Source organism: Polypterus senegalus, chromosome 11, assembly GCF_016835505.1.
Source record: "Polypterus senegalus isolate Bchr_013 chromosome 11, ASM1683550v1, whole genome shotgun sequence".
NCBI lineage: Eukaryota > Metazoa > Chordata > Cladistia > Polypteriformes > Polypteridae > Polypterus > Polypterus senegalus.
The window spans coordinates 56,247,794-56,275,322 of record NC_053164.1 but is presented as its reverse complement, the minus strand read 5'-3'; the positions used below and the strand labels follow the sequence as shown (position 1 = coordinate 56,275,322).

The 27,529-nt window shown below is 37.2% G+C and overlaps 1 protein-coding gene across 3 annotated transcripts in view; it reads left to right on the top strand.

Annotated features, from left to right (window-relative positions):
• gabbr1b (gamma-aminobutyric acid (GABA) B receptor, 1b) overlaps positions 1–27,529 on the top strand; it is a 770,225-nt gene that overhangs the window by 641,019 nt on the left and 101,677 nt on the right. For all 3 annotated transcript variants that reach the window (XM_039768692.1, XM_039768693.1, XM_039768691.1), the window contains 2 exons: positions 1,097–1,231; positions 17,559–17,729. In XM_039768692.1, the coding sequence (XP_039624626.1) occupies positions 1,097–1,231; positions 17,559–17,729 (306 nt within the window). The remainder of the gene's footprint in view (positions 1–1,096; positions 1,232–17,558; positions 17,730–27,529) is intronic.

Sequence of the window (27,529 nt, the reverse complement as noted above, 5' to 3'; positions counted from 1 at the left end):
TTCAGTCTTCTTTTCACCCTATTAGTTACCTTGTGCTGCATCTTTCATTTGCATAAAGCCCATCATTAGCAGATCACGGAGCATGTATGTTAGCATAAATTTAAAAAAATGGTGACAAATAAAAGTGCCAACTAATTTTCTTTTTTCTATAACATCACCAAATTTCAATCAAATCTGTCAAGGCATATTTGAGATTTTGGGGTATTTCATTTTTCTGTTGTGGGTGTGGTGTTTCCCCTGAAATATTGATTTATCAAAATGTCCTTTCTTGGTGGATACCTACTGGCTTAGATGTAAAATCTTGCTAAATTTTCGCTTTTTAAATAAATAGGAAATAGTGCTTTGTTGATGAGTGAGTGAGTTAGTATTATATATATATATATATATATATATATATATAAATATTGAATTATGAATACCTATTAGTTATTATTTCTTAATGTATTTATGCTTGGGGCAGAACATCAGGATGTACATTTCTGTCTCAACTTCTTGTTGCTCATAGATCTTATAACTGCCTGTGCTTTCTGGGTGTGCAGTTCTACAAATGGTGACCTGTTTCAGTGGTCAGATGGCATTCACTGTGGCTAATATACGTTTCTTTAGGCCTCAAAGCAAAAATACATTTCTATCTAGGAGTTCAAAAACAGAACGCTAATTAGAGTTGTACTTAGGGCATGGTACTGGATAAGGTCATCAAATCTAATACTATCCTTATTGCTCACACGCATACCTTTGTCGAAATATGTCTTGGCTTTAAAACTTTATTAGTTCAATTTTCAGTTTTCAAGTAAATACTCAGAGCTTGGGAAAAAACTGAATAGTTTGAAGAATAACTTATTTAATTTAGGTCTGTGAGGTGTTTCCGCATTTCATTGATGAGATTGTTGACTGCACTTATGCCATGTTTAAGTTCTAAGCTTCTTTAATTATCTAAAAAGTTATGGTTTTCACATATTGTACTGTATAGCCATTTTAGTTTTTTTTTTAATTGATGGACTTTGTCCTCTGATTTCTTTAAGACTAAATCATGGCAAAGTTCACAAAGGTATTGCTTTATTGATTTTCTAAATCCTCTCCCTCAATCTTTCTGCAGTGTGACCCAGGAGAAGCCACAAAGCTGCTCTATGAACTTCTTTACAAAGAGCCCATTAAGATTGTGTTGATGCCAGGCTGCAGCTCCGTCTCCACACTGGTGGCTGAAGCAGCAAGGATGTGGAACCTTATTGTTGTAAGTTTTTGGTTTTTTTTTTGGATTTGCTTTCTTTACCTAATATTAGCTTTTTCCTAATGCTTCTCTTCCATTGCCACGGAAGACTTACCTGTGCTGTTCAGCAAATCATAGATTAATGAATGTGTAGTATTAGTGTCACCTTGATTTATTTTGCATTGGAAATGCTTATGAATAAGTCAGACACATGTGTGATGCTATCTATGGGGGTCAACAGATTTATTTAGAAGAAGGAGCTAGTAGATACTGCATTAATGGCTGCTCATATTGTAACAAGAATATGCATCCTCGTTGCAGCTCTCCGTCATTCCAGTGAGGAATAACATGTAAAACATGCACATTTATTTACAACTAAAAACATAAAGGAGATATAAAGAAGGAAGAACATAAAGTATGACGATTATTTCAGAAGTAATGAGCATATCAGCATTAAGCTTTAATTAGGTTATGATGAGGAAATTGTTAAATATAATCAAATGTACAGTGTATGCAGTACTTCTTTTTACAGCTGTACAAAAACCCCATCGTAAAGAAGCACTTTTCCTACTGTTTTCAACGTTTCCCTTTATGATAGAAATATATTTAAGCTGTGCACTGTTCCAATCTCTGCTGCCATCTCTTTGATTTTCATGTGCCAATTTTTAGATTCCTTTCAAAAGAGAAAGCATATTGTTATTGGTGTCATCTTTCAGCCAGCATTTTCCCCTGGCTGGGGTTCAAAGTCATGCCTCATTTCTACTGTTCCTAATTTTATATCATTCATTTTTATTAAGGTTTCTTTTATTTAATATGTATGTTTTTCTTTGTTTTTATTTTTAAGTAGAAATGTCCTAGGTTATGTCCCTTGTGTTTTTTGGGGTGTGCCTCAAAGGGTGGGGCCATCTGCCAATCACTGCCAGGAACAACCCTCCACCCTATTTATGGGAGGGCCTTCCATAGTTCTTAGTGGTTCATTTTGAATACTCTAGGGAGTGGAGAGTTTATTCTGAGTATCTGTGCCTCTGTTTGGCCTTATGATTTTCTGGATTTTTGAATCTCTGTTTTTTTTTTGACTACACTTCTGGATTTTGTTTTGGAACTGTTTTAATTGATATTTTGAACCACTGCTCTGTTTTCGGGCAAATGTTTTGAGATTCTGATTTGGGACTTGCTTGCTGTGTTTGCCTTGCCTCTTCAGGCAGCTCTTTTTAAACATTTTATTTATTTATTTATATTTTGTCTCATCCCTTTGAGTTTCTAATTGTGATTTTTGACGGTATTATGGATAATATTTAATAGTTTTTGATACCTGTGCTCTTGAGACCCCTGTGTCACGACAATTGATGACCATGTGGCTTATTAGGGAAGTCTGTGTTCCAGTCTTTAAAGTGCTTTGCCCATTACCTGAAACTGCTAGTGCTGATTAAGGAAGGTATTTCTTTATACATTGTAAAGTAGTGTTTGGATTTCAGGGATGAGGACTTCATCTACCACAATTTATTATAATGGCATGTTCTTATAAGGCATATTTGCACATAAGTATGAACTGTGACTTAGACACGAGGTATGATTTTCTCATTCAGATGTGAAGTATTAGAGTTCTTTGATTCTAGTAGCTGTATCTGTGCTTGTTTATATGAGTTTTGTGGATCTCCCTCTTGCCAATATTCAAAGTAAGAGCCAAATACCTTTTTGACCCTTCATTTCCATCTCAAAACCCAAATGCTCACCATTGCATCATTATCTTTACCTTCCCATCTAATGGAGACTGGTGTGGATTTTCCATTAACACCAAGAAACAAATTAAGGCAGACAGGTTAGTTACAGAACTTTTTCCAATAAAATTAAAAACTCTGGAGGAGGCATTGCTTGTACATTGATTAAACATTACAAACAATTATTTATGTACTTAGCTACAAGGAAATATGGGTGAAACTGCTGCAGTGCTGATTGCTTTTTTGGCTGGTTGTTATCCTCTTGAGTCTTATTTTGTTTCTTACCACTTCTTTACTCAGTGCAGAATTTCTGTTTTTTTTCTAACATTTTTGATATTCTTTTATATACTGCCCATCATTGATTAACTGAAGTACAGTATTGGGTTATATTGAACTTTATTAGTAAGTGCTTGCAATGCTTCTCAATAGAACCATTATCACACTTTGCTGAAAAAGATCAATAATCAAAAAAGTTACATTTCAAATGTCACAAACCTTGTTACAGCATGTACAAGTGTGTTTATTGTCTGTCTAATAAAATGGATGTGATAGAAATTATCTTGTAGTCTGTAAAATAGTATGCATTATTCTCAATTAATACATTAAAGATAAACAAATGACTAATAAAGGAGTGAGACATGAGATAGAAATCCTCCTTACTTCCATCAGCATCATCATTAAGCAGCATAGAGTGTGTGCATAGAGAAGAGGCAAATTAGTGGCAACGACATTGGCCAAAGTGAATTGAGAAAGGGGGCACAGGGTGTGACAGCACCCAAATGATGGCTTCTTGGCACCACCATCTAATTCTGCTGAAAGACCAGAGGAAGGAAAAATCCAAATGAATACTGTTCTCACATAGTACAGAATATGTCCTTTCAGAATCAGATAAATTCAGATATTTCAAAGGTGAGAACCAGCAGAGAGACCCTCTTTAAACTTGTAGATTTAACACTGCGTGGTGCACTGCACACGCTAGCCTGAACCAAATCTTCAAATCAAACAAGCAGGAGAAGTAGGAGTGTTCTGAAACCAGTTCTGCAGACTCATGGAAAGATAAATGCAACAACAGTGGGCTTTCTGCTTTAAAAATGGTTTTTCGGCTTAGACATTTTTGGTGGGTACTAACTGAGCATCCTACTGTAATATTGTAGTGTACTACAAATGGCTGGATTTTCTTCTTGTAATTTAAAGATGTTCGAGTCATTAATACTCACAGAGAGATTATTAGTCATAGAAACTATTATAATAAATATTTTTTTATAGACTTTACATTTGAAGATCTCAAACAATTTAAAATTTTCCCAAAAGGATTTCAAACACCTGCAATTTCTTTGGTTAGAATGGCTTTACCCTCTTGAAGATTTACAATAACTGGGGTTGTTTAAGGGAAGTCCATTTTAACAGTTTAGCAGTTGAAAGAGCACCATTTTCAGAAGCTGTACAACCTTTTTCTTGCAAAATACTACATGTATATTCTTGTGTAACAAGTTAAATATCCTTGGTATGAAGAATTTCAGACTGATGAAGCTAAAAAACTGGAATTAGATAAAATGGTGCAGTGACACACAGTTCACATCACCATTCTGGTTTTATCAATGTTCCAAGGTGACAGAAAAATATATTACCAATATATGTTTGCCAATTTATCTCTGAATTTCTGTTGTGAGGTCGGGATAGCAGCTTGGTCCAGACAACTTACAACTCAGGGAAAAATTCTGGAAGAAAGCACTGTGTATTTTAAGAAAGAAAAGCCATGGCAGATACATTTATCATGGTACCAAAGTTTGGCAAACATGCAAGTAAGAATTTCGCTGTACACTAAACTTCCACTACTACTGTTACCACTACTATCAATTAATAAAACAAAGAATCTAACATCTTAAGAGATGAATACAGAAAATGTTGGTACATAACACCTCAATAAGGAGCTTATTTAACAAACTGATGTCTGTTGTGTTTTGTAATACTAGGCAGATTTTAGCACTAGTAAATTTCCTACAGAATTATGGGGTCATTATTATAATGAATATGGAGTACACTAAAATTCTTACTTTAATGTGTCAATCAGCATGCAACATGTCACTACTCTCCGACACCCATGATTTGTGAGTACGATTACTGTACCTCTAAAGTTCTACCTTCCTTATCTAAAAAATAAGGAAAGCATCCACTGATAACAATTCATAATGTAACCTCTTAATTTGTCTTTACTCAAACTAAAGAAAATTCATCACATTTGATCTTTTCTCATTTTGGAGTCTTATATTAAGCATTAGATATCACAGCTGTAGTAATGGTTGTACACTAAGCAAGTATATAATTTAATATTAGAGATTGACATTTTTATTCAATTCTGGTCAAAAGGCCAATACAAAAAATGTAAATGGATATTTGTGTTTGATTTAAATAGAATGAGCAACAGTACAGAGGTCCCGTGATCTTCTTCTTCTTTTACCTCTTCATTGTTTCCCAATTCTATGTAGGGTTGATATACTTGATCAACCTCTCCAAAAAGCTTGGCCCTGCACCTCCTGGCCTTTTTCCTTCAGATTTTATTTTATTTAATTCATCCACCAAAACTTTTTCCTCCCTCACTTTGTCTACCCCTGTACTTCCATTCCCATCACTCTTTTGCCGTGATTTTTGTACTCCTCATTACATATCTATATCACTTCAGCCTTCTTTCCTGTACTTTCTTACACATCTCTCCCACATTTGTTTTACCTCTGATTGCCTAATTTCTTATTCTGTCGATTTTTTTAACTCTACACATCCATCTCATACATTCTCACTTCTGACATTTCTACTTTCTTCTTCTTTGTTTTGTCTATTGGCCATGTCTCAGTTCCATACGTTATTGCTGGTCTTACCACTGTCTTAAAAACCTTACCTGTAATCTTTGCTTTAATTCTTTGATCACACAATACTCCTGATACCTTCTTCCAATTGTTCCACACTTCACTCTGTGGGTTATCTCGGCCTCTAGTTTTCCCTCTCAGGCTACCTCTGATCCTACATATTTAAATATATCCATTCTTTTTAATAGCTCGCCCTGCAGACTAACTTCTGAATCCTGATCATATTAGACCTCATATATTTTGTCTTCTTCCTGTTTATCTTCAATTTTCTGTTTTCTAAAGCCCTTCCCCATTCTTCCAAATTCCTCCCTACTTCTTCTTTTGTGACTCTAAACAAAACACTATGTCATCAGAAAAAAACGTGCACAAGGGGCAGTGGTGTTTTATCCCATGACTCAACACCTCCATTACAGATCAAAGAAGAAAGAACTTAAAGAAGATCCCTGGTGCAGACCTTCTCTGACTGGGATCTTTCTATTACCCCAACACTGCTTTTAACCCAAGTCCTCACTCCCTCATACATATCCTGGACAATCCTCACATACTTCTCTGGTACTCTATTCCTTCTCAAGCACCTCAAGACCACTTGACATGGCACTTTATCATAAGCCTTCTTCAAATCAATTAACACCACGTGCAATCCTTTCTGTTTTCTCTCAATGCTTCTCTATGAGCTGTCTCAAGGCAAATACTGCATAATACCTGTTAAATATCAGATTCTGTGATCGAGGTACACTTTAACTATTATGAACTGAAAATTTTAGAATTTTTGATACTAATTTTGTACCATTTGTGCATTTGTGGTTTTAATTTTTGCACTTTTTAAATTATTGTATTGCTATTCTGTGAATAACATTTTGTGTTCTGTTTTTTGATGGGTGCCTCCTTGCTGAGACCATTTTTACAAGGGTGCAGCCGTGTTGTTTCCAGTCACTATGTTCATTTCTAGTCACATGATGTGGAGGGCTGTGATGTAGTGTGTCATCCTTTCCTACTTATACTTTTCATTTTGATTTATTCTTTGAACAACAGTTACTATTAGCATTAGGTTGAGATAACAAGAACATGTAGTGTAAGATACTTCTACAACTTTTCTTTGATTTTATGCTTATTTTTTTATACTTTATTAATCCCATAGGAACTTACTTGGTTTTTCACATACCTCTTGGAGTCAGAGAGCAGGGTCAGCCATTGTACAGCGCCCCTGGAGCAATTGAAGGTTAAGGGCCTTGCTCAAGGGCCCAGTAGAGTAGGATCTCTTTTCGCAGTGACAGGGATTCGAACTGGCAACCTTCAGGATACCAGCGCAGATCCTTAGTTTCAAAGCCACCTAGTTTTTTGATTTTTTTTTTTTTCTTCCACTTGCTTCCATGCTACGTGCTGCTTGTCCCTTTCTGGTGCTTCAATCCCACTTGCATAAATTTACTTCCATCTTTGGGCAGCCTTCTACTGCTCCATGTTTCTTATAAGAAACTAATATAAAAGACACTTCCAAGAAGACTCTAATTTAGGAGTTCTTGTTTATTATTCCATTTCCTTGTTGATACATGACTTTTAATCTTCTGAACAACAACAACAACATTTATTTATATAGCACATTTTCATACAAAAAAAAATAGCTCAAAGTGCTTTACAAAATGAATAGAAAAATAGTAGACACAATAAAAAATAAAAATAAGTCAACATTCCGATGGCCAAGGTGGACAGAAAAAAAAAAAAAAAAAAAACTCCAGATGGCTGGAGAAAAAAAAATTTAATCTGTAGGGATTCCAGACCAAGAGACCACCCAGTCCCCTCTGGGCAATCTACCTAACATAAATGAAACAGTCATCTTTGTATTTAGGGCTCTCATGGAAAGACTCGATGATGATGAAGATCAGAACACTCAACATCACAACACTCTCTTTTATAATTAAAATGCAAGTATATTTGATCTTTTGAAAAATCATGTAAAGTATCCATTTTCCCCACAAGACTGTGGTTTACATTTATAGTTTAAATGTACTGTACGTTAGGCAAGACAAGCCTTTAGACATTATCCCATGAGTCTGCATGAGTGCCCGTCTGAGAGAGAATAATGAAAATTATGTATTTTCATAATTATGTTTGTTCTCACTGGAAGATAAGTCACATTTCTCTTTTTACATTAAATGCATGATGCATTTAATTAAACTGAGTGCCATTTGTTGGTTTAAATTATTTTGTCAGCTCAGTGTCCACTCCTCCCTATGTTATGCCATCAAAAGACTTTATGTTCCATTTTTGATTTAATCAGTCAATCAACAACTCTGTCTTTTGTTCATGTTAAGCTTGTAAATCTGTGCTGTTTATCCTTCATATGAGTGTGCTACACTATAAGTCACACACCAGCAAGATGAATCCAGTGGCAACCTATAAGCAAAACTCTGTATTAGTCTATTTTTAACTTGTAAGAATATACATCTCAGTGTTCATGTGTAGTGTATTGGGATTTCCTTTACAGTTGCTGACAGTATGCTGTATAAAGCAAAAAGGGTTTGATTAAACATTTGAAAAGAAGAGCCATCCAATAATCGTGGGCGGTTTGCAGATTAAGTGATAACATGTAATTTCCTTTTTGGGCTGCATTATGGCATGAATATATACAGCAGACCTTTAATTTTGATATAGCTTATTTTAGCAGTACTATAATACCTGGGTATGTAAGTAAAAGCAATAATTTTTAGTTCACAGTATATGCAATGAAGCTTCTTCTTATACAACTGTTGACTAGCTGTTAAATATACTAATAGTGGAAATCATAGTCCATCTAATAAGTAAGCATGTCCTGATTTACTTACAGTTTTTCTTTCCATTTTTTAAAATCTAAAGCAGTAGTTTGATAATATTTGATGATTACTGAATGATATAACATGTACCAATAGTCAGGCTTGCACAGGTAATGGAGTTTCACTTGAAGATTACAATTGAAAGTGAGGGAATGACATGAATTTATGCTGTTGTATCTTAAACAAGGCTGGAGTATCCTCATGGAGTCACACTGCAGAATTTACGTCAGTGCTGCAATGTGATGTAAATAGCAAGAGGAAATTGCTCTTATTTCAAATTCTGAGAAAAAAATTGAATGATAAAAGACAAACCACATTGAAGAATATATATGTTTTATTTGTTCCAAAAAAGTGTTATTATATGAAGCAAAATTAAGAACTTTAGAAAATCTTTTCAATCATAAATTCAAACAATCCCATATATCACAGAAAGAGCTGAGATTTGTAGTTAAAATCCAAATGATATTTTCTTAGTATAAACATTTTAGGAGTGACAACCTGTAGCTTATTCTCCACTGTGAACCTACTGTACTTGTACTCTGTCAGCAAGGAGAGCAACACCCTTGGCACCCCAAACACACACAACTGATTTTAAATTCTGGAATTTCTCTGCTCCTTAACTCTAGGCTTAGGTCTTAGGTCTGAGTCGCATTCTGATTATTTTGGGTGGTTACCTACCAGGTAATGCTTGTGGTTGGTCAGTCAATCGGTAAACTCTTTATCGTCTACTGCTTCTCTTAAATGTGGTGTTCCTCAGGGATCCATTTTGGGTCCTATTTTATTCTCTATATACCTTCACCCTATTGGAGTGACTTTTAGTAAATTTAACATTTCTTTACACTGCTATGCTGATGATACTCAGGTTTATATTCCTGTCTACAACTCTGCAACAAATCAACTCCACAACTCTCCTTCTGAACTAAGATCCTGGATGGCTAATAATTTTCTTGATCTAAATCAAGATAAAATGGAGGTGCTTATAGTGGGTCCATCAGCTAAAGCCCAAATTGGTCTTGGACTTCTCAGCTCTTTCTCTGTCTTTTCCAAACCTGTAGTCCGCAGTCTTGGTGTTACCTTTGATAGTAACCTCTCTTTTGAGAAACAAGTAAATTCTGTAGTCAAGAGTTGCTTTTTCCAACTTCATCTGTTAGGTAAGATAAAGCCTTTTTGATCTTCTACGGATCTTGAGAAAGCTACTCATGCTTTTATTTTTTCCCACCTCGATTACTGCAACTCGCTGTATTCTGGGATTGACAAATATCTGATACACAAGTAACAGCTGGTCTAAAATGCTGCCGCTCACTTTCTGGTTGGGGCAAGAAAGTATGACTCTTTCTCCTATTTTAGCTTCTTTACACAGGCTCCCTGTCAGTTTTCGAATTGATTTTAAAATCTTGCTGCTAGTTTTTAAATCTTTACATGGGCTTGCTCCTGCCTATTTACCTGAATTGTGCGTTTTACACCAGCCATCCAGAGTGCTTAGATCTTCTGGTCAGTTGTCTCTGGTTGTCCCTCATACCAAGTGTAAAACCAAGGGGGACAGAGCTTTTACAGCTGCTGCTCCTCACCTGTGGAACTCTTTAGCTCCTCACATAAAGGAGTCGTCTACAATTGAATTGTTCAAAACAAGATTAAAGACTCATTTCTATTCACTTGCATTCCGTGACCTTCAGTAATCCTGATGGTTTCCTCTTTGTGATTATATAACATTATTTCTATTTATTATGTATCTTATTTTATGTTTATATATTTTATTTCTATTTATGTTTTTATGTTAATTGTTTTGTTTTTCTTTTATTCTATTACTAGCAAAATACCCGCACTTCGCAGCAGAGAAGTAGTGTGTTAAAGAAGTTATGAAAAAGAAAAGGAAACATTTTTAAAATAACGTAACATGATTTTCAATGTAATTGTTTTGTCACTGTTATGAGTGTTACTGTCATCAAGGATTTGATTATCATTATTTCTTTCAATCAGGTTCGTATTTGGAGGATGTGTTGTTTTGAAGTTGCATTCCGTGTTTGTCAATCGTTGTAAAGACAACAGGTTTCATTCATCGAAGTGTTCACTGCCCAAATCGCTGCTCGTGAATGTAAGATGTTTAACACGCATTCCCGGTATTAACTTGTGCTAAACGTACCATGGTGTGATGTAAGGGGAACTGACTGTAAAAAGGCAAGGAGGTGTGTATTTTGAACTAAAAGGGAGAAGACAGTGAAGGAGTGGAAAAGTGAGAAGGAAAACTGTTTAAATAAAGAGCTAGGAAGGAAAGAAGCAGCCAGCGGTAAAGCAAGGAAGACTATAATACGTATATAAACCTATATATATATATACGTATATATATATATATACCTATAAAACGTAATAAGGACGGTTGGGTGCACGTAGAAGGTGTAACAATAGGATTGTTAAGCCTTATGATAATGTTCCCGCACGGAGGGTTTAGAGAGACACACTGGGAGAAGTAAAGAAAGGGGAAGCCTGTGTGACTGTTCTGCTGTTCTCCTTCGACAGTTCTGTGGCTCTGCATATTTGTATGCACCTCTCTAAAGTCAGTTTGTCTTCTCTCAGTAATCTTTGTTGCAAACTTGCATTAATGGTTCCGCACACAATTCGGTCACGTATAAGGGAACTTTTAATCTCCCCAAAATTGCATGTGGCTGCTAACTCTCTCAGATCTGTGACGTTGTTGTCTATATTTTCTCCCCTTGCCTGATTTCTTGAAAAAAATTTGAACCTCTTTACAGTTTTGTTTATTTTCGGGTTGTAATGTTTATCAAATTACGTATCATCAAGCTCATGGTTAGCTCATCAGGTCTTACATCACCGGTCTGACACGATTCTCTGCCGCTCTCTCCAATAAGATAACGGAATAATCTGACCTTAGTGTTTTCCTCTGCCTCCGGCATTGCAAGTTCGGTGTATAATCTGAACTCGTCCTTTCATGTTCTCCATGACTTCGCCAGGTCTTTAGCATCAAGGCTTTATACCCTGCGTCTTCTCATTAAACTTGTATCTCGCAAATATCTCGTGCGATCTTGCGATGTCCGCGGCTTTATTTAATTTTAGCTCAGACCCGGCACTTAAAAGTTTCTCTCGCACTTTCGCCAAACACTATTCTATCTCTGACCATCTCTTCCTGTCTATGAACTTAATTTAAACTTAAGGTTTACACCGTGCTTTGTTTCTGCAGTAGCTGCACTTATGAATATGTTTGTATGCTTGTATGCGTCACTCGCTTCATATTCTTTTGCTACCTTCTCAATTGTGTAATGCGTTTTTTTGAACAGGTTTCATTCATCAAAGTGATCACTACCCAAATCGGTACTCGTGAATCTAAGATGTTTAATAGGCATTCTCGATATTAAGTTGTGGATTTGCCTGCGAATATTTAGTGGCAACGTGTCTATGAACGTAATTTAAACTTAAGCTTTACACCTTGCTTTCCTATTGATACTGTATGTGTACAAAGGCTTGTTCAGCGTCAGAGGGTTTCCGCAGTAGCTGCACTTATGAATATGCTAAGCACAGTCCTTCACCCGTAAATATTTACTTTATATGGGCAGGCACTCAATTACGTGGGAGGTGCCTCACACGGCGACCGAGCTGCTGGCTATGGCCATATATATGTACGAAAGTAGGTCCCAGTTATGACCGTTACGCGTAGAATTTCGAAATGAAACCTGCCTAACTTTTATAAGTAAGCTGTAAGGAATGAGCCTGCTAAATTTCAGCCTTCCACCTACACAGGAAGTTGGAGAATTAGTGATGAGTCAGTGAGTGAGTGAGTGAGTGAGTGAGTCAGTCAGTCAGTCAGTCAGTGAGGGCTTTGCCTTTTATTAGTATAGATTATAAAGCAGTTTGGCCACAGCATTACTATGTTTTTTTAAATGTGCTATATAAATAAATAAAATAAATTGACAAAAAATTGACAAACATCCGCCACATCTTCTTAGTTGCAAGAAGGAGATCGTAAATATGTGATACAGTATCTGCCAAATAATACAAAGAGCACGTGACACGCCTTTATACAGGCTCTTCGGGTGTACAGACTTTTACATCCCATTACGGAGAGGTGGTAGGTAACCACCCAATTAATCAGACTGCATTTCAGACCTAAGAATGTAATACTTTGATCTTTACCCTGTCAAATAAGTGATCCAGCCTCCATGGCGCAACATCAGAGGCTTTGCCTCAGATGCTGTCAAAAGTGTGTACACCTGATGTGCCCCAATAAGGGTGAAACATATGTTGTGTACTTTTTGTGTGATTTGGCAGATACTGTATCTCATATATATTCTGAATAGAGAACCATTTAAAGCTCGTAATTACAGACGAAAAAAGAGAGGAAATGGAGATGATTAGGTTACCTATTCTTTTTTCTTGTTTTAATAAATAATACAAACTAATTTGTCATAATGCCATTTTAAGTTGTCTGTTCATCTTGTTAGTATTGTTCAAATCAGCAATAACTATAAGAACATGATTCTTTTTATCCTTTTTTTAATATTTCTTTTGTGAAACGAACATCGGTAAGAGGCCAAAATTATATTCAACTGTGAAACACTCTTTTTACAGTCACTTTGAATATTAAACCTTGTGGCCATACTTTCCACACAATGGCACAGACACAAGTTCCTGTGTACTTTAAAGGTTTAATCTAAACCTGCAGAAGTCCTTCCATCTCTTCCTTCTCTCCTTCTCTCCTATAGTCCACATCCACCTGACTCTGGCTTCCTGTACTGAAGCTGGCTGCTCCTTTGATACAAAACCCTGACAACATTCACAGAACCAAACATGGCCTATCCAAATAACTATATTTCCCAACATGCCCTGTGGGTATCCATAGAGGTAGCGTAACCCAGGGATGCTGCCCCATAGCGTGTTGGGGGAGACAATAATCTGAACAAGTTGGCTTCCTCTGTCCTTCCATCATACTTGCCTCCAGGGCTGGGTAAGGATCGTGGTTCAGCTCCGGCTGGGATGTCAGTCCCTGTGTGACACTTCTAACACAGTTTTTGTTGCTTACAGTATATCTACATCTACAAACATTATCTCTTAAACAGAAATGGGACATGTTACCATTATTGAAAATAATTCTGACCAGATTTCTGAATAAGTAACAAATACCTTCATTGAGAATAAAAACATAAGTAGGAGCATTTGTGAAGGAGAAAATATACGTGTTCAATTCCCAAGCCTTTAATTGAAACTGATTAGTTCTATTCCAATCTGCACTTTCATTTGTTAAATAATTTATATACTGGTATTATTCTTTTTCAGTTGTTCAAGCCATTTAAATCCTGAGAGTGCTAAAATCATTAAGATTAGACTAAATCTCTTAAAGTGAAAATAATTCCAAAGTGCTGTGCAAAGTATTCTTCATAATGGACTTTCTCTTGATATGTAACAACATGTTGGTAACTTCAGAAATTATTGTGTACATCTCAGACATTTCTTTGTGCCCTGCAACATTTCCTCTCAGTGTGCTGCTACTACATTTCAATTTTGGATGTATTTCAGTTCTTGTCCTCTTTTAATGGTAGAGTTATGTGATTATCAACTTGTTTTCTAAACCTTTGTGAGCATCAGGTGTGAAGCAAGTGGCTATGTTTGTGCAAGTAAAAGGCAGCTAGATTAATTGTTCACTAATTTATTATCTGACTTACGCTTATTTTGATGCAAGATGACAGATAGGCAGAGCAGATGCATCAGATGCAAGACACCTGTATTGAGTGTCTATCGGAGGGCACCATCACCGGCATAAAGATAACAAAGTCCCCGGTGAAGCTAAACTGGAAACCAGAATACCCAGAGAATTATCCTGGGGAAATGGGAATCAACAGAAAAATGCACACAGATTGTTATCAGGATGAATTTTGAGCCTGGGTTTCTTGCAGTTACTTTCTTTAACATCTGTTATGGCAGTCTGAGCTACAAGCCTAGTATGAAAATGTTCTATAGAAATCTATTTTGTTGTTGTTGTAGTAACCACTGTACTGCCATTCAGTGTAGTAAGTTAGGATAAAAACCTAAATAAAATATAATGCAACATCACTACTTGTAAAATATATATATATTATTTAAATCTGCCTTTGAGATTAATTTATGTTTGAATGTAACATAATAGTATTAAAGGCATCAAAGAGAAAGCTGAAATGATTTAAATACATTTTCAGTTCTATGCATTAAGAGCAGCAAATGATGACTTCCTGCATGCAATTTAATGAACAGGTCCATGGTAACCAAAAAAGAAGCTTCAATTATGTACTGTATAGCATGAGGCATTCATGTGTGGGTTATTAAAATCCATTGCACTGACAAGTAGATTCCAATAGGAGTTCCAAAATTGTGTGTGCATATTGGGGCTGGGGTTTGGTGAACACAACCTTCCTAGATGAATACCTTGGGCAAAAGTGCAATAAGTCCAAAAATAGTGTGATTTTTTGCAAGCTTTACTCTTGGTTTTTATAGATGAAATCAATCTGAATAATTAAACTCAAAAAGCATTTTTTTTTCATAAATTGTAAATGCTTTTTCTACACTTATAGTAAATATGATTCCCAGCTGTTCTTTGCAATATGTGCACGTCATCACAGTCAAGTCAAGATAAATTTATTTATAGAACACATTTAGTTGACCAAAGTGATGTACAGTTTGTATAAATACAGCAATAAATATATAGACATATAAATACACCAAAATATATACAGTAAATGAAAATAAAGAAACAGTACTCTCAAGCTAAGACAAAAAGGTTTTTAGATCTAGTGGTCAGGATGACATTAGTGTGTGGGCTGTCTACATTTGTTTTGGTCTGTTTTATTGTTTTGTGTCTTTTTTATCCATAATATATTTTCTTTTCAGTTCTATGATCATCAGATTCTTTTAAATATATGCTCACCAGTTGACAAACCTTTTAATTATGATCCTGCTTGGTATGCCTTTGTACCTGTGCCACAAGCCCTGCCTATTGTCCTGAAAGAAGCACTGTAGAGGATGAGGGAAATGCAGAAGCATACTTGTGAAGCTTAAGTAATTGCTTGATGGTCCTTAAAATTCCTTTGAACTATCCCATTCCACTCCCTCACATCTGGTTCAATTTAAGAGAACAGGCAGTAATAAGTGCTTATTAGAAGGATCACAGGAATGGAGGTGCAACCAGGCCGGGATGAACAAATAATGGATGAATGAGAGACAACTGGAATTTATGAGCAATTTGTCCCCCAGCATGACAGGTGGCAGTGCTCCTCTGACTGGAGTCCATCTTGGAATGCCATGGCACTGAAAAGTACTCCTGGGTCCAACATAAAAGAGTGCTGTCTCACCTCACTCAAGGAGTTAAGAGTTGGGAGGCAGTGGCCAGTGTTCGCAGAGAAAGAGTAGAAGGAAGATGGAGGTTCTTATTTGTTTATTATGCAATGCTGGAGTTAAACCCTTTGAATGTCCATCCATCCATTATCCAACCCGCTATATCCTAACTACAGGGTCACGGGGGTCTGCTGGAGCCAATCCCAGCCAACACAGGGTGCAAGGCAGGAAACAAACCCCGGGCAGGGCGTTAGCCCACCGCAACCCTTTGCATGTTCTATTGTAAAATACATATTACCTGGGGGCACCCTCTAGTGTCCACACAGTGAAAGGGGCTAAGATATTAGTTTATAAACCATGAAGTTGCAGACTCAGGACTCTTCAGTGGCACACTTGGCGACCTTGGCCAGTCACTTCTTGTGCCCTCAATCTAACTGTAGAAATACACCAGTGATTTGTAATCTCTTTGGATTAAACTGGTGGTTTCACATTCAGTTCTGAGGACCCACTGTGGCTGCAGGTTTCATGCCACTCAGCTCCTGCTTCTACGTTGTACTCTGTTTTATTTTAACAAGCTGTTATTTTGGTGTCAATCCAGAAAAAAATGATAGGAAAATATTGGAATATACAAAGCATTTATTTATGTTACATTGAGATAATTTAATGTCTTTTATTTTTGTTTTTAACGTCATAAATTTTTATTCCACTTCGGTTATTGTCTTACACTGAAGTAGCTACAGTCTTCATTGTCATTTGCCATGGTGGTTTTTCCACTAATTGTTAATTATCACTATTAGGATACAATAAGGTGAGTTAACCTCACAGAAAAAGGTAAATTGAGAGGAAATCAACAAGCACGTTAAAGGATTTACAATGTTCACAAAAACATTTGTAAGCTTTTACATTTCTTAAAAATATAATTTTCACATTACTGGGCATTTCTGAAGTTAAAATAAGAACTGAAGTGTCACACATGTGCACATGGGAGGAAGCAGGGGGGTCTAGCTACTGCTGACACACAGGCACAGGCAGGTAATCAGGTGTACTAATGCCTCTTCCTCCCTCCCTTCAGGAGCAGTAAAATCTGGTCTCCTCCCTCCTCCGACTCCAGACCACGACCTCAGATGATCATTTCCCTTCTAGATGCCCCACCTCTTCCTCTTCCTCAGCAATATAAGACATAGCTCTGCAGTCACTCTAATTTGGGACTTTAGTCTTTTTTGACTACTTGGTTGCTTGTTTTTCCAGCAAACCTTACAATATACGGGGGGAATCTCCAACCCTTTTTTATTGTTTTCTGTCTCTTTTACGAAAATAAAACAAACTATGAGATCAGTTAGAGGTGAAATAATTCACTGATTGTGAAACTGGTTGGAACAAAAACTTGAAGCCAACAGTGAAGCCCCAGGAGTGAACCTGAGAACCACTGGGCTAAAACATCAGTTAAAAAAAATAAATTCCTTAGACAGTTATAGATGAACAAGTGCTGTATAATTAATCAATGCTGAGAAAATCAATTTAGTATTACTGCAACTCAGTTTGATGTGTTTTTTTTCCTTTTTACCTCTTCTTCTTTCTCCAGATCCAGGTATAATAAATTTCTCTGTCTCTAAGACTTCTTGCTTATTCCTTCTTCTTTTTTTTCTTCCCACAGCTTTCCTATGGTTCCAGTTCTCCAGCCCTCTCAAATCGTCAGCGTTTTCCTACATTCTTTCGTACACATCCTTCAGCCACTTTGCATAATCCAACTCGGGTTCAGCTTTTTAAGAAGTGGAAATGGACCAAAATCGCCACAATCCAACAAACCACTGAAGTCTTCACTTCTGTAAGTATTTTCCCCTCATATAAACTATTTGTTCAAGAGGGTCAAACTGATAAAGTTCATTAGAACAGAACCACATATTTTGAGAATGAGCATAACCAAATTTGTGTGCAGTGCATGCTGGAATGGATTTGAGGCATGCTGCTTCTGTGAACTCAAATGCTCTTTTTGGTATTCTTTGAAAGTCTAATTCCATTGATTAGAAACAGTAATGTCTGTAAGAGATACAAGTCAAAGGGGAAGGGAGTACAGCACATACCTGTAATAGGAGTAGAGCATCACATCGGCAGCCCAAAAAAGCTGGATACTGGGGATCGCCCATCCTTGTCATAACATTTACCATTTCACCGTGCTCCCTGGAGATTCCTGAGTCAGACCAGTTAATTCTCCACTTGTTATCCTGACAGGTGAACCCCTCTTATGATGAGAAGCTAGTCCACTTTACTTATATCAAACTTCTGCTGCCCACCCATTTGTGAATGTGTCAGACAATATACACATGTTGTGTTTGGCAGTTTACTTTGGATTTGGGAAGTGCCTTAAACACTGCCCATGTCTCCACTGCACATTACAAAAAATATGTTATTTGGTTAGTATATTTTCTATTAGATTGCCTCTTTCAGAGTCTTCTTACAAATATTCACAAATAATTTTCATTTGAAATATTCTTTGAAGCTAAGGAATTCAATTTTGCATGTTAGAATTCAAGCCAGAAATTTCTCAACACATGGATTAAAATCGTTTGCCTTAAAGAGTGTTTCTATACTCTTTCCAAGAATTTGCTTTCAGGTCTATGTAAAGTTAATCAGCCAAGTTCAAGATGATTCTTACTGTGCATTAAGTGCCATTTAGATGTTTATATTTGGTCTTCACCTTTAATACTTGTACTGACCTTTCATTTGAGCTTCTGGTTATTATGCAAGCACAGGGACTTACTACTTAACATTGTGAACAACATTCGCACTGTTCAGACCGGGTCAACATTTGGAGACACATAATTCTTGCAGAGACATACTTAGAAAGTGGGAGGAGTGTAAATTAAGATAAGTGCATAACAACAAAGGCAAAATTGTGGGAAACACAGACATACTGAAGAACATAAACAAGTGCATGATATGACAGTATTGTGTGAAATGACATGGCTGCAGTCTGATCAAATGTGATTTCCTAAACATCTATGCAGTCTTCAGTGATCTGCCAGTGTCTTTATGGCCGATTGCTTCTTACTAGAATTGCTTATCCTTTGTTTGACTTTTGATTGACAAAACAATGAGATTCTCACATAAATTAATGTATCTCAGTTAGCTATTCCTGGAAACAGTCATTATCATTCTATAAAAAGACTAAATAAAAAAATAAATAAATAAACAAACAAATCAATAATCCTCTCAGCCAATAAAGAAAATGTCATCCATCTCCCAGCTTTCAAACTTGCATCAATCACTGATTCACACATGAGAGACAAATCATTGAACTACTAGTAGCAGAAATTCAGTGCATAGTAGATAGATGGCTGTAGGAGCAGCTTAGGTACAGACAACAATGGCTTATGTTGCAAAATATTGAGAACTGGCAGGTGTTCCTAAGGAGCATTTGGTAAGGGTCATTGCTCTGGATTGATACTGTTTTTAGCTTATAATAATGATTTGCATAAAATTGTAACTAACTAGTTGGTTACATTTGTAAATAACACTAAATTGTGTGTGCTATCAAATAATCTCAGCTCAATTAAATGCCGGAAACAAACCTTATCATAATGAATTGGTGATATATGATATGGATATGTGGCAAATTACCATTAATATATTACATATAGAAAGAAAAATATCTTATGTTTAAATGTCTATGCATGGAAGTGTGTCTGTCTTCCCGACCTGGAAGTGAGAGGTGGAGTCGGGGTAAGTGCTCCACCTCCTAGGAAACAGAAACTCGCTTAGCCGCTAATACACAAGCGAGACCAGCATGTCGGCAAAACAAAACCTCTGAAGGAAGAGACACTTGCTTAGCTGCTAATGCACAAGCAATGCGAGCACATCGGGAAAACGGTATTCCTTTTACTTTTCCACCCGCCGCTAATACACAAGCAAGGCGAGCACGTCGGCAAAACAAAACCTCCTAGGAGAGAGATGCCCAGAGTAGTTCCTTTTAATTATGTGACATCTCTACATTTCCATTTTTTTTCTGACGATTTCAATAGTTTCTAGGACTCCAGGCTTTTTACAGCACTGGCTTACACAGCTAGTATAATATAATTGACAATTAGGGAATTACAAAGTACACCTTATGAAAAGATGTACTATTTAAGACTCATCTCTGTTCAGTACAGAAGTACTGAAGTAATCTGAAAAGGCCAAAGTGTATGAATTGACACAAGCCATCCTAATTTGGGGTGTTCGTAAGAAATGTAATGATTTACTTCATATGGCAGAAGAACATAAACAAGAATAGATGCATATTTGAAATATTCAAATGTGTGCTTCAGTGTAAATGTTTAAAGTCAAAATATTCTTAAAAATAGAAACATGTAATTTTTCACCCTGTGATAGAGGTCCATAGAGGGCTAGATTCCCAACAAATGATTAAATCATATTTGTAACCACTGGCATTGAAAAAATCTAAAACAGAGGTGTCCAATGCGTCGATCGCGATCGACCAGTATATCTCAAAGTTAGTGCAGGTACAATACAATACAATACAATACAGTTTATTTTTGTATAGCCCAAAATCACACAGGAAGTGCCGCAATGGGCTTTAACAGGCCCTGCCTTTTGACAGCCCCCCAGCCTTGACTCTCTGAGAAGACAAGGAAAAACTCCCAATAAAAACCTTGTAGGGAAAATGGAAGAAACCTCGGAAAGGCAGTTCAAAGAGAGACCCCTTTCCAGGTAGGTTGCGTGCAGTGGGTGTCAAAAGTAGGGGGTCAATACAATACAATATACAGAACAGAACAATTCCTTAAGACAGCATAATAATAAAAATTTTAGAATTACGGTTTAACAGTAGATGATATGACATAATTAGGTTTGGATATTTTTAGAGTCCTGGAGACCTCATCCATCTAGCTGCCTCCCCATTTGGCCATGCCACGGCTGAAACGTTGCTCCGATGAAAGGACCCCTCTTTCCCATGATTCCTGTGATCCTCCATCAGGGATGACTTTACCATAGGCAGGCAAACAACTTGGCAGGTGGGCCGTGGCACCAATGGCCACATTTGGGTACCGAGAAAACAAACAGAATAGGTGAGGGTTAGTATTCAAATATAATTATCATGTTACTTATGTTATAGTGCTAATGACTAACAACAGAGATGCAGTATGTACAGTTAATCAGCAGCTCTAGTCAGGATATGCTAAACTGAAGTAGTGAGTCTTCAGCCGGGATTTAAAGGCTGAGACTGAAGGGGCATCTCTTATGGAAGCAGGAAGACCATTCCACAGTTTAGGGGCCCTGTAACTAAAAGCTCGACCTCCCACTGTTATTTTATTAATCCTTGGAATCCTAAGCAGACCGGCATCTTGAGATCTTAATGTGCTCAGGTTTGTAAGTCATGATAAGTTCAGACAAGTAAGCGGACCTTGGCCATTTAATGCTTTATATGTAAAAAGGAGGATTTTGAAATCTGCCCTAAACTTAACTGGGAGCCAGTGTAAAGATTTAAGAACTGGGGTTATGTGTTCATATTTTCTTGTTCTTGTAATAATTCTTGCAGCGCATTTTGGATTAACTGGAGGCTGTATAGAGAACAGTTTGAACAGCCAGTGAACACCGCATTGCAGTAGTCAATCCTACTAGAGATAAATGCATGAATTAATTTCTCACAATCCTGTTTATTTAGAAAGCGCCTTAATTTCCTAATATTTTTAAGATGGAAAAAACATGTTTTGGACGACTTTGTAATATGCGCTTTAAATGACATGCTAGAGTCAAAGATAACTCCTAGATTGCGGGCTGATTCAGTAAAATTAATTGGGATTCCAACTGAGTTAAATGGCGACAAAATATTGCTGTGATCAGCGTCATTCCCTCCAACAATTAACATCTCTGTTTTATCTGTATTTAAAGACAAGTAGTTCTCATTCATCCATTCCTTTAATTCACTAACACAACTAATTAAAGACAACATCGGAGAAACTTCATTTGATTTAAATGAAAGGTATAACTGGGTGTCATCTGCATACAGTGAAAATTAACATTATGTTTCCTAATGAGAGATCCCAGTGGAAGCATGTAAAGTGAAAACAGTAAAGGTCCCAGTACTGAGCCCTGCGGACACCATATTGAACTTCTGTGTATAATGATGGAGTACTGTCTGCACATTTCTGTACATACTGGAATCGATTTGATAAATAAGAACTGAACCAAGCGAGCACGGGGCCTGTAAGCCCAACATCGTTTTCTAGCCTGTGCAGTAAAATAGAATGGTCAATGGTTTCAAATGCTGCACTTAAGTCCAACAACATAATTACAGTGGAATTTCCTTCATCAGAGGATATCAGAATGTCATTTACAACCCGTGTTAGTGCCGTTTCTGTACTATGACCAGTGTGAAAGCCAGACTGGAATTTCTCAAATAAATTGTAATGCATAAGGTGTGACTGAAGCTGACTGGCGACTACTTTCTCTAGTATTTTAGAGAGAAATGGTAAATTTGAAATAGGCCTATAGTTATTTAGTATGTGTGGGTCTAGGTCTGACTTTTTAAGTAAAGGTTTAATAACTGACACTTTTAGTGCATCAGGTACGGTGCCATGCAGTAATGAACTATTGATAATGGTTAGAATAGGCTGCAAGAACATCCATTGCACTTTTACTAGTTTTGTTGGCACTGGATCTAGGGAACAAGTAGTGGGCTTCATTTTAGTAATTAAAGTTAAGACTTCCTGGTGAGTTACAGGATTAAAATTATTAAAGTACTGAATGCAATGTGACAGGGTCTGCTAAGCTAGTATTTGGTTTGTACTGTGATGCTGAGATCTGGGATCTTATATTTTTAATTTTCTCATTGAAGAAGTTCATAAAGTCTGTACTGCTAATATCTGTTGGTATTTTGCACTGTAGATCTGAATTCCCATTTGTTAATTTAGCCACTGCTCTAAAAAGTACCCTAGGATTTACATTTGATGTTAACTGATCTAAATGGTTTTCCACAATTACACTCGACTTACTCAAGGTATCTATAAATTTTGAAGCAGAATTACAATCTAGATGTCGCACTGTCTTTGTTTTAATCTGCGAGTGCTGGCATGGGCAGAACTAAATCAAACGTAATTAAGAAGTGATCGGAAATAACTACATTTAATGGAGTAATATTTAAATTTTGAATTTCAACTTTGTAAGTTATAATTAAATCTAATGTATGGTTATGATTATGAGTTGGACCTTTGACAATCTGACAAAATCCTACTGAATTTAACAAATAAGTAAAACATTTGCTAAAAGTGTCAGTTTCCACATCAATGTGTACATTAAAATCCCCATCAGAACTACGTGATCATAATTTATAGCCAAATCAGACAGAAGGTTGCTAAATTCAGTCATGAACAATGAATATGGCCCTGGTGGTCTGTAGACTAGCACTATAATTGTGTTGAAATCTGTTTTAATATTTAAAATGAATGCCTCAAAGGATGTAAAGTTGCCTAAATTTTAGGAGTGATTTGCATTTGTTACAATGAATTATTCCAAGGCCTCCTCCTCGACCAGAATCTCTAGACTTATGAAGGAACGAGTATCCATCTGGTGACGCCTCTAGCTAGGGGAACAGTGTCACATTTACTAAGCCAGGTTTCAGTAAGAAGACACAGATCAGATTTTGTACTTAATATTATATCATTTACCAAAACAGCTTTAGTGCCAAGAGAGCGAATGTTCAATAAACAGCATTTAAAACTGCATGGTTCTTTCTGAACTGCTGATATATTTTTGTTTTAATTTGAATTAAATTTCTATTACAGATGCCCCTGGTGGAGTGTCTGGTTTTATCCCTTGGTCTAATTATACACCTTATTTTTGGTTATCAATTAATTTATGGTTTGTTTCAAGACTAAATTTACTGGATGCCCCACAACAGGGATTATGGGTAACAGCTTCAGGAAAATAACAGGTGGGATAAACAACAGCCTGTGATTTAAGATCACATGACTGCGGCCTGGATGGTGCTCTAATCAGTCAACCAGGCAGTTTTGCTGCCATATTTTGGGATAATACATAAGATCCCTCCAGTTAGGATGAAGACCATCTCTTCTGAAAAATCCAGGCCTTTCCCAAAAATCATCCCAATTGTTCACAAATGCTATGCTTTTATTTGCACACCAGGTTTCTAGCCAGCAGTGAAAGGAATGCAATCTGCTATAAATCACATCCCCTCTATACAATCTTGGTAAGGGACCAGATACAATTAAATTCCGACATTTTGTTTTAGCTTTGGTGCATAGAGATGAAGTTCGCTTTAATACCTCAGATTGCTGTAAATAAATATCATTAGTGCCGACATGCAGCAATAAGGTAGATACTTCATCGTCGGCAACACGGTCCAATGCGGCCTTTATGCCAGAAATCTTGGCCCCTGCAAGGCACTTAACATTAACTGCTGGTTTAACATAGTTTGGAATTCTAACATTCCGCACTATGGAATCGCCAATTATGAGCACTTTATTATTCTCAGTTTCCACAGGCGCGCTGCGGAGAGCTGAGAACCTGTTCTGGGTCCGAATTGGTGACCTGGGTGCTGGGGGACTAAATTTTGGATTCTTAGACCCCCGTCTTACTGTTACCCACTCGCCCTGTGGCTGAATTGGTGCTGCTGATTTCGGCCTCGCACTGACTACAGTGGGACCTGGAGAGACTGAAGCCGAATCAGATGTAGCCGAATTGTCTAAACAAACCGAGTCGATCCAATTTTCGGTTTGCCTAATCGCTATCAGATTCCTAACGCGGTCCTCCAATTCGCGTATTTTCCCGACCAACTCTAAATTAACTAAACATTTTTGGCAGGTGAAGCTATCTGCACTGTCGGCCGGAAAACCTGAGCTGTACATACTGCAGGTAGATCGCGTTGCATTCCAAAAAAATTTTTTTAATAAGTCTATATACTGTATCCTCCCAATGGCATTTGCCACATGATTGACATACAGGGCGGCCAGTCTGAGATCTCTTTTCTTCTAAGACACTGGTCATCCCGCACGTACAATCAAACGCACAAACTACTGCAAAACTCCGGCTGTGATCTAGTTAGCCTTCCAATTTATATCGACTAAACAAGGGATTTAAAAAAAAAAAAATGTTTGGGGAGTGTATGGGCTGGATGTGGAATTGAAAGAGGATTTTTTTTCTCACAATGTCACAATCGAAGTGCGTTTGTCTGATCTGTCAATCTATCATTGCTATTCCAAAAAAAGAAAATGTAGAAAGGCACTTTCAAACTGTTCATAAAAACTATGAAACTGACTTCCTTCCGAAAAGCAATCTGAGAAAGAGAAAGGAGAGGGAACTAAAATCACAGTTAATCGGACAGCCGTAATTTTTCACTCGGCTGAATTCAAAAGCTCTTTGACTGCATTATTCAGCTCTACTTATTTATGCGAGTCAGCCTTTTAACATGAAGATTATTAAATCCAAATACTGTAGTGACCATAAATGTATTGAATTGTTATTGTGCCATAAGGGCGGCACGGTGGCGCAGTGGTAGCGCTGCTGCCTCGCAGTTAGGAGACCCGGGTTCGCTTCCCGGGTCCTCCCTGCGTGGAGTTTGCATGTTCTCCCCGTGTCTGCGTGGGTTTCCTCCCACAATCCAAAGACATGCAGGTTAGGTGGATTGGCGATTCTACATTGGCCCTAGTGTGTGCTTGGTGTGTGGGTGTGTTTGTGTATGTCCTGCGGTGGGTTGGCACCCTGCCAGGATTGGTTCCTGCCTTGTGCCCTGTGTTGGCTGGGATTGGCTCCAGCAGACCCCTGTGACCCTGTATTCGGATTCAGCGGGTTAGGAAATGGATGGATTGTGCCATAAAGGTTATTCAGTTATGCAAGGTAAAACAACATATTTTATGTATAACGTATACTCAGTATATATATATATATATATATATATATATATATATATATAATTTTTAATGTAGGTAGATCATTTCGATCAGTTTAAAAGCACCTCACAAGTCAAAAAAGTGTGGGCACCCCAGTCTAAAATGACACTTTACTTGTTTCAAATCTGTAATTTTAACCTCCAGGAGTTGCTCTTAGAGGGCAAAATATTACCATGTTCATGATCAGCAGCCTTGGAACAGCATGCCTACGAGGTGTGGCAGAAAAGTAATGAGACTGATTTTATATTTACCAAAGTTTTTATTTTTTTCAAACATCAATGTTATCCCTTCAAAGTAGTTCCCTTGGGCAGCTACACACCGATGGAGACGTTGTTCCCACTGTTGATAGCAGCGCTGGAACTCTTCAACTGGTATGGTCTTCAGCATGTCCGTTACACTCTTTTGGATGTTTTCTAAAGTCCCAAAATGACGTCCTTTGAGAACATTTTTCAGTTTAGGAAAAAGGAAAAAGTCACACGGACTGAGGTCAGGTGAATAAGGGGGCTGGGGAACCACAGGAATGCCTTTTGAGATCAAAAATTCTGTTATGGAGAGGGCGGTTTTTCTGCACCATTTTGGCACAGACCTTTCGCATGTGCAAATGTTCAGTCAAAATTTGATGAACGGTAAATCTGTTCAAATTTAATTGTTCACTCAACATTCTTAATGTTAAACGACGGTCTGATCTCACAAGAGTGTTCACACGTTCGATGTTTTCATTGGTTTTCGAAGTTGAAGTCCTCCCTGAACGGTGTTCATCTTCAACGTGTTTTCTGCCTTCCAAAAATGATTTGTGCCAGCTCGGGATAAAGAATGTTCCCCATAGGCCTGTTTTAACTTTTCAAATGTCACACTTGCCGTTTAATAGCACAACGTTGCTCCAAATTCCGCTGTTCCATTTTGCGTGACGCACAACCAAAAACACAACTTCGCTAATAGCAGTCACAAAAATCACGTAGTTAACAGAAAGAGTTGAAACTCGCACTGAGCTATGGGAGGGTACTGATACACGTGCTCCATCAAGGACAACAGCGCAGCGTTGCCAGATCGCTTACAGTGTTGCCAGTCTCATTAGTTTTCTGCCACACCTCGTATATAATATTATTTCTTTAAAATATTTTGGAAAAAAATAGCTTAAACCCCTTGTATCCCATTAGAGAGTTGTCTGGGTTATGCAGTATGCACTTCTTCAAGTCCTTTTGATGGTCTTTGCTGAAGACACTGATTGGCATACTCTGTATCATAAGAGTGTAATTTCTTGCAAAAAAATACCATCCAAAAATGGCCAACAACTGAGGAATTTTTGGGTCTTGATTGCCAACAAATTTCAAAAAGCTTAATGTTTTGCATAATTAGACATCAAAATGAGTCGAACAGTATATAATTTGTGGGGGCATTAGACAAAGAAATCAAGTAATTTCAAAGTGTTCATAAATAATTATTTTAAAGACAATAGAATTTTGGGTTTCATAGTACCTGCACTGTGAGGAGTACAAGTCAAGATGTAAAATGCCTTGTGACACCACATCTCTCATATTCTGTATGGCTTTGGTCTACAAATTACACAAAGGAAAAACCCAGAGATGAGCTCCTAGACCTATTTCATGATTATGAGCCAAGATCAGAGTAGCTGATTCTGTTTGGCACAAACTAACCAGCACTATTAGATCACATATTAAATCAAAATTCAAATAAATATAAAAGTGTTTTTTTAAGTATGTTC